Here is a 13,017-nt window from a genome sequence, read left to right as displayed (position 1 = left end):
TCTGCAGTTTGCCGATGATTGCTTATTTTTCTGCAAAGCAAACAAGAGAAACTGCCAAACATTAAAAGATATTTTTGATGTTTATGAATACTATTCAGGACAAAAGATAAATACTTCAAAATCAATGATCACTTTTGGAAGTAGAGTTTATGGGAACACTCATTTACGCCTAAAATCAATTCTTGACATCCCTAATCATGGGGGAGGAGGAAAGTATCTTGGTCTTCCTGAGCAGTTTGGTCGAAAAAAGAAGGAGATATTTGAGTACATAGTTGACAGAGTCAAGAAACGTACAAATGGTTGGACTGCTAAGAAACTGTCTCCTGCTGGCAAGGAGATAATGCTAAACTCTGTTGCCTTATCAATGCCGGTGTACACTATGTCATGCTTCAAGTTGCCTCTGGGAATCACTTCAGAAATCAAAACACTCTTAATGCAGTTTTGGTGGGAAAAAAGTTCAAATTAACGCAATATACCATGGATCGCTTGGAAAAAATTACAATGTTCAAAAAGAGAAGGGGGTTTGGGATTTAGGGACCTAGCAAAAGTCAATGATGCACTTTTGGCAAAACAAGCATGGAGGCTAATCCAAAATCCTAATTCATTATTTGCCCGAGTAATGAAAAGCAGATATTACCGGGATGAGTCAATTTTAGATGCTAAACAAAGAAAGAAACAATCTTATGGTTGGTCGTCTATTTTAATAGGACTTGATCTTATAAAAAAAGGTTCATGATATATTGTGGGAGATGGTAAATCTATTCGTATAGGTTTGGATAATTTTATTGAAGAGCATCCTCCCAGATTAGTTCAAACCTCACCACTGCAATCTCCTGCAACACTTGATCAATTTATCTCTAAAACGGGTGATATTCGAACTTGGGATAATCAGAAACTCCTTTCCTTGGTACAACAGTCAGAGCAGGAGATTATACAAAACATTCATCTCTCACAAGTGGAACAACCGGACAAACTAATTTGGAACTATACTCGCTCAGGAGGCTATACTGTTAAGACTGGATACTGGTTCATCACTCACTATCCTTTTGACCCAGGAGCTGTTTTGAATATACCTCATGGTTCAGTTGAACTCAAGAACAAAATCTGGAAATTGTGTTTACTACCGAAGATCAAACACTTCCTATGGCGTATTCTATCACAAGCTATACCAGTCACAACAAGATTACGAACAAGAGGTATGAAAATTGATCCTTTATGTCCAAGATGTCATCAAACAGAGGAAACAATCCACCATGCCCTTTTCTCTTGTCCTTACGCCATTATGGCTTGGAGACTTTCTAGTACTTCTTCCCTAGACATCACTCAACTACCTTTAAATACAGAGGATATCATTGCTCAACTATTAACTTATCAATCTCAAACATCCAACATATATGATTCATTATTACCCTTTGTTCTTTTATGGCGTATTTGGAAAGCAAGAAACAACCAAGTTTTCAATAATTATCGAGAGAGCGCATCAAAAACAGTTTTACAGTCGAAGTCAGATACAAAAGAATGGATAAACAATTTACAAAATACATCTTTACCATTGACTACTACACGTATGAATATAATATCGTGGCTACCTCCAACTCATCCGACCCTTAAATGAAATTTTGATGCGAGCTACGATCATCATACCCATCAGGCTACTGGAGGATGGATTTTTAGGAACCATCAGGGTGAATCACTAGTGTGGGGTGTGACTAGACTACAAAATGTCCGATCTCCTTTAGAAGCAGAAACAAAAGGATTGCTCACTGCGATACAACAGGCATGGATTCGAGGCTATCATGCAATCATCTTTGAAGGAGACTGTGAAACTTTAATAAAATTAGTTAATGGCCAAACTGTGGATGTCTCTTTAACAAATCTTATTCATGACATAAGAACTTGGTCTTCCAAATTACAACATTTTTCATTCACTTTCACAAAGAGAGATTGTAATAGGGTGGCACATGGCTTAGCTAGATATGGTTGTATAGATTGTCAATATTACACTGACTCTGTTTTAAAGCCACCATGGCTGAGCATCTCCCTTTGTAATGATCAAGTTTAATCAATATATATTTCATTTGTGAAAAAAAACATGTTTTTGTGTATGACTTTATAGGTGATATGATATTGTTTCAGTAAATTTTTGGGTCTAAGGAAAAAGGATTAACGTCGCAAGATCTTGATTTGTGTTGTTTGAGTTAATTTTGATGTTTAAAAAAAAAAGATTGACGACAAGCACACATTTTTTTATTAACTATACATGTGTTCATATTACTTTCTCTGCAAGTAGTTTGCAATTTTGTAGTATTAAAGATTTTGGTTCGAGAAGTTTCAATATGTGTGGATCTATAACCGAGTAATTATACAGGTGAAAGTATCAATAATTGAGTGCATGTAATGACTATACTGATCCATGAATTGCACAAATTTTACAAGAAAAGAGGCAATGATTTTGGTCTTGGAGTTTGAAGGGTTAACAAGTTACATGGTAGTCTAAAAAAAAGTTTTAAATGATTATTCAGTGGAAGAATGTGAGGAAGGTGATGATAAACAGGAAGAAGAAGAGTATTACGAAGAATCGACGGTAAAAATAATGATGACAATTATCATGAAAATTTGACAATGAAAATGACGAGAAATTATGACGGGTAAGAAAACAGTAGAAAAAACACAAAGACATAGATGGTGGTGGTCAATTAAATATGAGAAAACGAGATTAATTCATGATTCTAAAAATGTTTCGTTTGTCTCGTGACAAAGAAATGGTTTAGTATATGCATATCACCATTTCGAATGTTCGATCTGCCTCGCCTCGACATCTAGGTAAATCCAGTTAAATTTACGATTCTTTTAATCATAATTAATTTTTTAACACAATTGATTTTTAAATTTTTAAAAAATTGTGTATCTAAAATAAAAGTTTTACCTTAATAGTAATTTAAAGTTTTCAACAAAATAATATTTCATAACTGTCATCAATCATATATAATTTGCACCAAAATATTTCAAATAAACCCACATATAGCGTGAATTCAAAACCTAGTCTATATAAAATATGGCAAAACACATAAAAAGAATATATATTATACAAGAATATACAAGAATTTTTTTTTCTATTTTTTTTGGTATGACTATTCTGTTATTTCATAAAAAATTATTTTCTGTTAAAAGACTCTTACCATTTTGTGTCACTATTGAGATTTTATATGAAAAACTACTATTTAATTTTCATATTTATTATTTAAAAAAAATCGGAAAATAATAGTTTTAACTTTATCTTTACCAAAAAAAATATTTTTGAAATTTATAGTAATAATACTATAAATTTCAAAAATATTTCTTGAAAAGAGCGTACAAAAATATTGTTTGTTTGGTCCTAATAATACTATTATTAGGTAAATAAACAAAGAGCGTATAAGAAAACATTCATACACTACGTATATAAATATTTTATTATATAAAGTTTGATGTCAAAATTACTCATTAACAAGATCGTGACATTTGTCAAATATTTAGATTAGATATTGACACGTGTCAAATATATATATTAGATGTTGACACGTGTCAATTTTTTTTTTTAATAAACGTAGTAAGACAGCTAATTATATTTACAGGATTTTACATGTTTATATTTTTTTAAAATTATATCTTTAAATCAAAAACGAAAATTAACATAATCAATATATTTTCCACTGTATGCTAATATTTTTGGATTGTCAAAAATTTTGTGGATGTTAACTGATTTTTTTACTGATTATTTTTATTGTTTAATTTAAAATACTAACCGATATACATATTATCTCATATGATGCTCATATTATTATTTTTAATTAAAATTTTAACTCTAATCCATGAAGAAGTGAGTTATGGTTTTACGATGAAATAGATAGTTAAATGTGATTATTAAACTGATTGTCTAACGATGAAATTTATTTTAGATAGATTTTTTTTTCAAATATTAATATGTACAATTCTAAACAGATTCATTTAAGAATATTAGTCATTTTTTATGTTTGATTTTATAATTTCAACAAATGTATTTTTGTAACGTATATGTTAAAGCATACGATAATTCGAAATAAATTATAATTTATAGGAATGAATCTTCAGTTATTTGATGAGAATGTCTCTATATCTTTATATGTATGTTTTTATTTTATAAATTTCACTCATTTAAAGTTAATTATGACATGAGGTAAAATTAGTAATTATGAGATAGCAAATAACAAATATATCCTAAATAATGTTGATTCAGTTTTTTTGCGAATTATATTTTGTTAATTTTAATTTGTATTTTCAATTCTTACCAAGATATAGATTTGATATGATGTATTAGTTGTGTTTGATATAAAATATTTAGTTCTATGCATTAAAATGAAATGTGTAACTAAACTTAAAATATGGTTTATTATGATGGTATAGATATTTAAATGGTACTCCTTGTGCTTTAAAAGTTTTTGGGTAAAAGCACAAAGATTAATAAACACTAAATATTATGTCATTTATAAAACTTCAACCAATAGGAAAATATACTGCATAGTTCAAATAGTCATAAATTGTTCTAATAATAAAAATTGTACATAGAAATTTGAGAAAATATTATAAAATATAGCAAAAAAGACTTAAAACTCTTATATAATGGAACTGAGAAAATATTTAAATGAAATATGAGAGGTTCATATTTAATATTAAAATGTTACAAGATAAAATCTAAAAACAAGTATATTATTACTTAATTATTCTTAATATTTTTTTTTTAATTTTTACCCGCGTTATTATCTAGTACTGTATATTGAGGAATGAATCGTGGGGAAGAGGAAAAGAAGAGAAGACGATCTTTATGGATGTCAGAATCAACATCATCGTCGTCTTTACCCATCGAGCTAACAACAACGATACTCTTAAAGCTACATGCAGAATCTGTTGTGAGGTCTCGTTACGTCTCGAAGCACTGGTCATCAATCACCACCGACACTTACTTCACCGATACGTTCGAGACTCGCTCCTCAACACGGCCAAGTCTTCTAATGTTCTTCAAAAACAAGGACAAAGTGTTCGTCTTCTCGTTTCCGCAGCACGATAAGAATACAAAGCCTCATTCGTATTCTTATCATGTGGATAGTTACCATATGAAATACCCCACATGCTGCAACTTCTCGGTCAGCGAGTCAGTCCACGGCTTTGAAGATGTATTGGTATGTCTGAAGTAGTGTTTGTGTAATACAAGAAGTGATACAAGATTGTAGGTGTTTTATGTGTGTAAGAAGTTTCTAGAAGGTTTGAGAAGGCAATATTGAAGGAAGGTTTGAGGATGAATTGAAGAGGAAAACTACTATTTATTTGGTTAATTAAATTGGAGTTTTACAAGGAAAAGGAAAATAGCAAAAATGAAAAAGTCTTTTTCTAATGGAATTTGGAAATCTTCTCCTATGGTGATTAGGAAGTCTTGATGGGTATATAAAGAGGTGTTGGGCACGTCCTAGAGAAGCAAGAGAGCTGAGGCATAAAGGTTAGAACCCTAGAGAGCTTTCTGTTTGCGTGCGGCTTAGTTTCGCGGTTTGGTGCTTGGGTTGTTCAAGCTTCTTTGTTCGTTGGTGTGACATGTGTGTGAAGGTTGCTTAAGAGAGTTGAAGATATGAAGTCTAGGCTCAGGGGGAGTTTAGCCCAATGTTAGGTTATCTTGGTTTGAATCTAGGCTCGATGTGAGTTTAGTTAAGGGTAGAGATTTATCCTTAAGATTTCATGTTATAGAACGGAGCGGTGAATTAAGAGGGTTGTGCTTGATTTACGCGTTTGTGAGTAGGTTGTATTTGCTTTCTTGTTCTAGTGGAATCGAAATCTGGACGTGGTCCCAGGGAGTAGGAAAAACCGAACCTCGTTAACAAAGCTCTTGTGTTATTTACTTTCTGCACTTTATTATTTGCACCTCATCCGCATTTACAAGTGGTATCAGAGCGGGTTCTCGATAGAGATTAAGTCTAGTTTCGGATAGATCAAGGGTGAGGGTAGTTCAGGAAGTAAGGCAGAGCTTTGAATCAGTTGTGATGAGTTCATAGAGAGAAGGCATACTATGTCAAGACCATCATTGCTTGATTCAACGAATTATGGATATTAGAAGGTTCGTATGCAAGCGTTTATTAGTAACCTTGATGAAGATTGTTGGAATTTGATTGAGCTTGGTTGGGAGCCCCCTAGATTCGTGGATGATAAAGGAGTTGAGAGTCTTAAGCCAAGAGATAAGTGGACTGTTGCAGAGAAAAAGCTCTCAAGTTGTAATTCAACGGCCAAGACAGCGATTTACAATGCCGTTGATTCAAGCCACTTCAAGTTAATTTCTCAATGTGTATCAGCTCAGAAAGCATGGAAGTCATTGGAAAATATGTTTGAGGGTACTTCAAGTGTTAAGAGAACAAAGCTGGATATGTTGGCATTACAATTTGAGAATCTAAGGATGGAAGAAAAAGAAACTGTGGCTGAGTTTAGTGCTAAGTTATGTGATATATCTAATGAAGCTTTTGCTCTTGGAAAGCAGTTTGTTAAGAAACTGAAGCGATCATTTCCTACAAAATTTGAGTCAAAAATTTCTGTAGTTGAAGAAGTTCATAATTTAGATGAGATGGTTTTTGATGAGTTTGTAGGGATTCTAAAGGCTTTTGAATTAAGCAAAGCATATGAAGCTGAAGGAGTAAAGAAGAAAGATGATCAAGTTAAGGTAGCAATAAAGAAGGAAGTTGACATTGGAGTAGCTCTTAAGTTACCATCTTGTGAAGATTCAATGGCTATGTTATCAAGACAATTTGCTAAATTTCTGAAGCGTAAGGGCGAAGAGAAGAAAAGTAGAATGGGTGAAGAGATGAAGACTTCATCAAAGAATGTTCAATGTTTTGAATGCAAAGGATATGGTCATGTACGGTCTGATTGTGCCAGTCTACAAAAGCATAAGAAGAGGCTATGAATGTTGTTACTAGTGATTCTGAAACTGATTCAGATGAGGAAGAAGAACTGAAGAATTTTGTGGCGTTTACAACTTTTGAAGATAGTTNGTTCATAGAGAGAAGGCATACTATGTCAAGACCATCATTGCTTGATTCAACGAATTATGGATATTAGAAGGTTCGTATGCAAGCGTTTATTAGTAACCTTGATGAAGATTGTTGGAATTTGATTGAGCTTGGTTGGGAGCCCCCTAGATTCGTGGATGATAAAGGAGTTGAGAGTCTTAAGCCAAGAGATAAGTGGACTGTTGCAGAGAAAAAGCTCTCAAGTTGTAATTCAACGGCCAAGACAGCGATTTACAATGCCGTTGATTCAAGCCACTTCAAGTTAATTTCTCAATGTGTATCAGCTCAGAAAGCATGGAAGTCATTGGAAAATATGTTTGAGGGTACTTCAAGTGTTAAGAGAACAAAGCTGGATATGTTGGCATTACAATTTGAGAATCTAAGGATGGAAGAAAAAGAAACTGTGGCTGAGTTTAGTGCTAAGTTATGTGATATATCTAATGAAGCTTTTGCTCTTGGAAAGCAGTTTGTTAAGAAACTGAAGCGATCATTTCCTACAAAATTTGAGTCAAAAATTTCTGTAGTTGAAGAAGTTCATAATTTAGATGAGATGGTTTTTGATGAGTTTGTAGGGATTCTAAAGGCTTTTGAATTAAGCAAAGCATATGAAGCTGAAGGAGTAAAGAAGAAAGATGATCAAGTTAAGGTAGCAATAAAGAAGGAAGTTGACATTGGAGTAGCTCTTAAGTTACCATCTTGTGAAGATTCAATGGCTATGTTATCAAGACAATTTGCTAAATTTCTGAAGCGTAAGGGCGAAGAGAAGAAAAGTAGAATGGGTGAAGAGATGAAGACTTCATCAAAGAATGTTCAATGTTTTGAATGCAAAGGATATGGTCATGTACGGTCTGATTGTGCCAGTCTACAAAAGCATAAGAAGAGGCTATGAATGTTGTTACTAGTGATTCTGAAACTGATTCAGATGAGGAAGAAGAACTGAAGAATTTTGTGGCGTTTACAACTTTTGAAGATAGTTCTGAATCAGCATCTGCATCAGTGTCTACAACTGCTTCTGAACCTGCAGCAAAACCTGCAACTGCATCTGAAAATGAATATGATAGTGATAGTGATGGAGAGGATATGAGTTATGAAGAACTTGGTAAGAGCTATGAGAAGTTGTATGCACATTGGCTTAAGGTAGTTGAAGAAAATTCAGTTTTGATTAAGGAGAAGCTCGAGTTAGAGGCTAAAGTTGTTAAAGAAGAGAAACATGCCACAGAGAAGGGAGAAGAAGCATTACAAGCTAAAGTGCAACTTGAAGAAACTCAAAAGAATTTGAGAATGCTTAATAATGGTACAAAGAAGTTGGATCACATTCTGAGTATTGGCAAGACTGATAAGTGTGGACTTGGATATGAAGGAAAAGTTTCAAAATCGGATATGGTGTTTGTTTCTAGTGAAAAAATCACGTCTGCATCAAGAACTGTTCTAGAGACTACTTCAGAGACTGCTACAGAGGCTGCTTCAGAGACTGTATTTGTGAGAGGATGTGGTACAAAAATCTCTGAATTGCAGAGTGCACCTAGAAAAGTTTTTCGACCTGTTTGCCATCATTGTGGTATTGTTGGGCATATTAGGCCAAGATGTTTCAGATTGTTGAGAGAGAGGAGCCGCATGGAGAATGCTTTTGATGTGAGGTTTTGTGGTCCTACATGTTATCATTGTGGAGTTCAAGGACATATTAAGAGGAATTGTTTCAGGTTTATTCAAGAAGTTAACTATGGAGGTCTAAAGCGCAACAAGATATGGGTTAGAAAAGATAATTACAATGGAGGTGGTGTACTAGGCTATCAACCGCGTATTGCAAAGCGGGGAGAATTTTCCAGTTAGTTTTGACCATGTTGTGACTCATTCAGGGGGAGAATGAAGATGTGTTTGGTGATGTTGTTTAGGAGTTTGGACTGATGAGTTCACAAGCATAGTCAAAAAGGGGGAGAATGAAGATGTATTGGTATGTCTGAAGTAGTGTCTGTGTGATACAAGAAGTGATACAAGATTGTAGGTGTGTTAGGAGTTTCTAGAAGGTTTGAGAAGGCAATATTGAAGGAAGGTTTGAGGATGAATTGAAGAGGAAAACTACTATTGATTTGGTTAATTAAATTGGAGTTTTACAAGGAAAAGGAAAATAGCAAAAAGGAAAAAGTCTTTTTCCTAATGGAATTTGGAAATCTTCTCCTATGGTGATTAGAAAGTCTTGATGGGTATATAAGGAGGCGTTGGGCACGTCCTAGAAAAGCAAGAGAGCTGAGGCATAAAGGTTAGAACCCTAGAGAGCTTTCTATTTGTGTGCGACTTAGTTTCGCGGTTTGGTGCTTGGGTTGTTCAAGCTTCTTTGTTCGTCGGTGTGAAGGTTGCTCAAGAGAGTTGAAGATCTGAAGTCTAGGCTTAGGGGGAGTTTAGCCCAATGTTAGGTTATCTTGGTTTGAATCTAGGCTCGGTGTGAGTTTAGTTAAGGGTAGAGATTTATCCTTAAGATTTCATGTTATAGAACGGAGAGGTGAATTAAGAGGGTTGTGCTTGATTTACGCGTTTGCGAATAGGTTGTATTTGCTTTCTTGTTCTAGTGGAATCGAAATCTGGACATGGTCCCGGGGAGTAGGAAAAACCGAACCTCGTTAACAAAGCTCTTGTGTTATTTACTTTATGCACTTTATTATTTGCACCTCATCCGCATTTACAGACTTAATCTGCTTTCGAAAGTTAGCAAACCCCGTGATTTGGAACCCTAGCACGAGACAATTCTTAAGTCTTAACCTTAACCAAACCCATAGAGGAGTCCTGGTATGGTGTAATAGTCTTTCTAGCATACGATCCAATCGAGGGTAAACACAAAGTTGTGTGCATGCCGTCTAGTGAGGCCTCTAACGAGTGTCGGGTTTTAACATTGGGGGATCAGCTGAAAAATCATGGAGAACGGCTAAAACCAGTTACAAGCATCGTGCTTATTACAGTAGTTCAGGGCGATGCATCAACGGTGTTCTATATTATAATGCCTCCTATCTTGATGAAGATTCGGATATTTTCATAGTAATGAGTTTTGATATCAGAACTGAAAAGTTCGATATGATAAGATTCCCATTCGAAGATTTTTGGGGTAACCTGATAACTTAGAAGGGAAGGTTAGCTTGTCTTAATAGTTGTAATCTCATGGAAAACGATGATGGTGTCACAATGTGGATTTTGATGGATGCAGAGCAAAGTCAAAGGTCGTGTAAACATTTTCTAACACCTTTTATTCGGAGTTTGAAATAAGTTTACAAAATCTATGGTGTCACAGATGCTTGTGAGTATATTTATGTCATACGCACGTTTCTTAAATCGTTTGTTATTTTATATTTTGATCCGGGGAGAAATAGCTTGAGATGAGTCGAATTAACATCATATGCTAAACCGACGTTAATATTTATTTTATTTTCTAACAGTTTTTAATTTGTGAATGCATTAGTTTCCAAAAAAGCGCTGACAATCTTTCAAAAAACCTTCCGGCAAAGGAATGCTCTGTTCTCTCTCCTAGCTGCTGAATTGTTTGGTTTTCTCGTTACCGTCTTAAATGCCGTAAATTACACCGCATCCCAAACCTTGTGGGCTCAAGATCTTTTCTCTCAGTTCTAGTTTTTATCCGGAGATATCACCATTTTCTGTTCGGCTTCAGACAAATACAAATCGGGTTCTACTCTTAAATCTTGTCTTCATCTTTCTTTTGTTGCTATAGGATTGGTTAAAATCTTCAGAAGATTTTAATAGGAAAAATCTGTTTTCAATCGGTGGTTCTGATTCTCCTTTCTCAAATCGATTCTGAAATGGAAAAACACTTGGAGCAGTATCTTCAAGAGATGTCAATTGAAGAAGAAGAGGATAAACCTCTGGTTTTATCTAATCTTCCTCAGTTTTACTCATCCGAAAGAAACATAAGAAGCTTAATAGGTTGTTTTCTAAACCCTGACTATCAGCGTATGTCTAATTGGATTTTAGAGATGCCAATGATTTGGAGATTGTATGACAGAGTCAGAGGTGTTGCTTTATCAAGAGATCGTTTTCAGTTCATTTTCAAGTATGAAGAAGATATAAATGAGATATTAAAGACTAAAGTGTGGACTCAAGATGATTGGGGAGTCGTCATGGAAAGATGGGTTGAAGATCCTCCTGCCAATTATCTGATGTTTCTACCGGTATGGATTAGGCTGCGTAATTTACCAGTGAATCATTATATGAAGGAAACTATTAGAGAAATTGCTGGTTGCGTAGGTCAAGTTTTAGAGTTGCCTTTTGAGGAGAAAGAGGCTCAAAGCAAGGACTATGTTCGGGTTAAGATCTTACTTGATGTTTCAAAGGGGTTGAAAATTTTCAAAGAACTTCAACTTCCTAATGGATCAATTGTCAAGATTGGAATAGATTACCAGAGAATTCGTAAAAGATGCTTTCAGTGCCAAAGATTGACTCATGATAAGAGTAGGTGTCCTTTTGCTCAGATAGTTACTGAACCTCAACTTTTGGTTAATACATCAGATTCTACAAGGGTTCTGACTAAAGGCAAGTATTGGGATCTACTTGGCAAAGATATTACAGCTGGAGATTGTTCCTCAATGAATTTACTAGCTGATGCAATCAAAGCTGATTTGCTGAATTCGAAGACCTCGAGTTTTAAAATTCCACTTCAAAGTTCCTCACAAGACTCTACAAGGGTCCTCACTAAAGGCAAGAAGGTAGATCTTCTTGGTAAAGATATTATAGATGCAGATTGTTCCTTACCGAAACTATTGGCTGATGCAATCAAAGCTGATGTGATGAATCAGAAGATCTCGAGTTATGAAACTCCTCTTCAAAGTTGCCTCAAGGTAATTCTTTTTATTTCTCTCCTTTAGCCTTATATTCGGGTGGTTTAGAGGCTACTTCCTCAAAGATTTTGCAACAGAAATTATCTTCTGCTAAAAGACCTAGATCGTGGTTAAAAAATACAAAGGATCGAAAAGGGAAAAATCTGAAAACTCGAGATAAGTTACTTGATAATCAAATGGAAATTAGTGGGAAAATTTTGGTTCAGGAACAAGGGAATGGATTGGGCAAAGGTATCCAGAGAGACAAAGATTCGGTGGTTCAAGGTGAACTGCCGCAAGATCAATAGGTATTTTCAGTTGGAATTTTCAGGGGAACTCTTGGACAATTCTCCATCTCAAGGAAATGAGAAAGGCTCATTTTCCTGATATCGTTTTCCTCATGGAGACTAAGAACTCTAGTATTTATTTGAAAAAGGTTCAAGGTTGGTTAGGCTATAGTAACCTTAAAACTGTTGAACCAGTAGGAACTAGTGGTGGGCTCGCAGTTTTTTGGAAAGACAATATAGATATCGAGTTTCTGGTTGTTTATAAAAATATTATAGATATGAAAGTTTCTAGTGGTTCTAAAGTTTGGTTTATTACTTGTGTGTATGGGAACCCGATTACTGGCCTTAGATCTGCGGTTTGGGATAAAATCACATTTTTTGGTTTGTCTAGATTAGAAGCTTGGTGTATGATAGGAGATTTTAACTCCATATTATCCAATAAGGATAAATTGGGAGGGCCATTGAGGGATCTCAGTTCTTTTCACCCTTTTCAAGAGCTTTTGGCAAACTGTGATATGGCTGAATTGGGTAGTTCTGGAAATGGTTTTACTTGGGGTGGTGTTAGAGATAAACAGTGGATACAGTGTAAAATTGATCGTTGCTTTGGGAACCCGACTTGGTTTTCTTTGTTTCCAAGTAGTCACCAGTGGTTTCTTGAGAAGCTAGGATCAGATCATAAATCTGTTTTGGTTCATTTTTCATGTCATAAGGAGTTATTCAAGAGGCAATTTTGGTTTGACAAAAGGTGGGCAGAGGATCCTTCTTTTATGGAAGTAATTCAGAAAGCTTGGAATGAGAAGAGATCTAGGGGCAACAACATTTCTGTGATGAAAAGATTTGAAAATTGCAGAAAGG

The 13,017-nt window shown here is 34.8% G+C and overlaps 1 protein-coding gene across 1 annotated transcript; it reads left to right on the top strand.

Annotated features, from left to right (window-relative positions):
* Positions 10,540-11,949, top strand: LOC104724870. The gene has a single exon (XM_019232971.1). It carries the CDS (start codon positions 10,862-10,864, stop codon positions 11,921-11,923), a length of 1,062 nt encoding a protein of 353 aa, XP_019088516.1. The 5' UTR covers positions 10,540-10,861; the 3' UTR covers positions 11,924-11,949.

The sequence above is a fragment of the Camelina sativa genome, chromosome 11 (genome assembly GCF_000633955.1).
Source record: "Camelina sativa cultivar DH55 chromosome 11, Cs, whole genome shotgun sequence".
NCBI classification, from domain to species: domain Eukaryota; kingdom Viridiplantae; phylum Streptophyta; class Magnoliopsida; order Brassicales; family Brassicaceae; genus Camelina; species Camelina sativa.
Note: the sequence above shows the minus strand (reverse complement) of the source record. Positions and strands in the feature narration are given on the sequence as shown.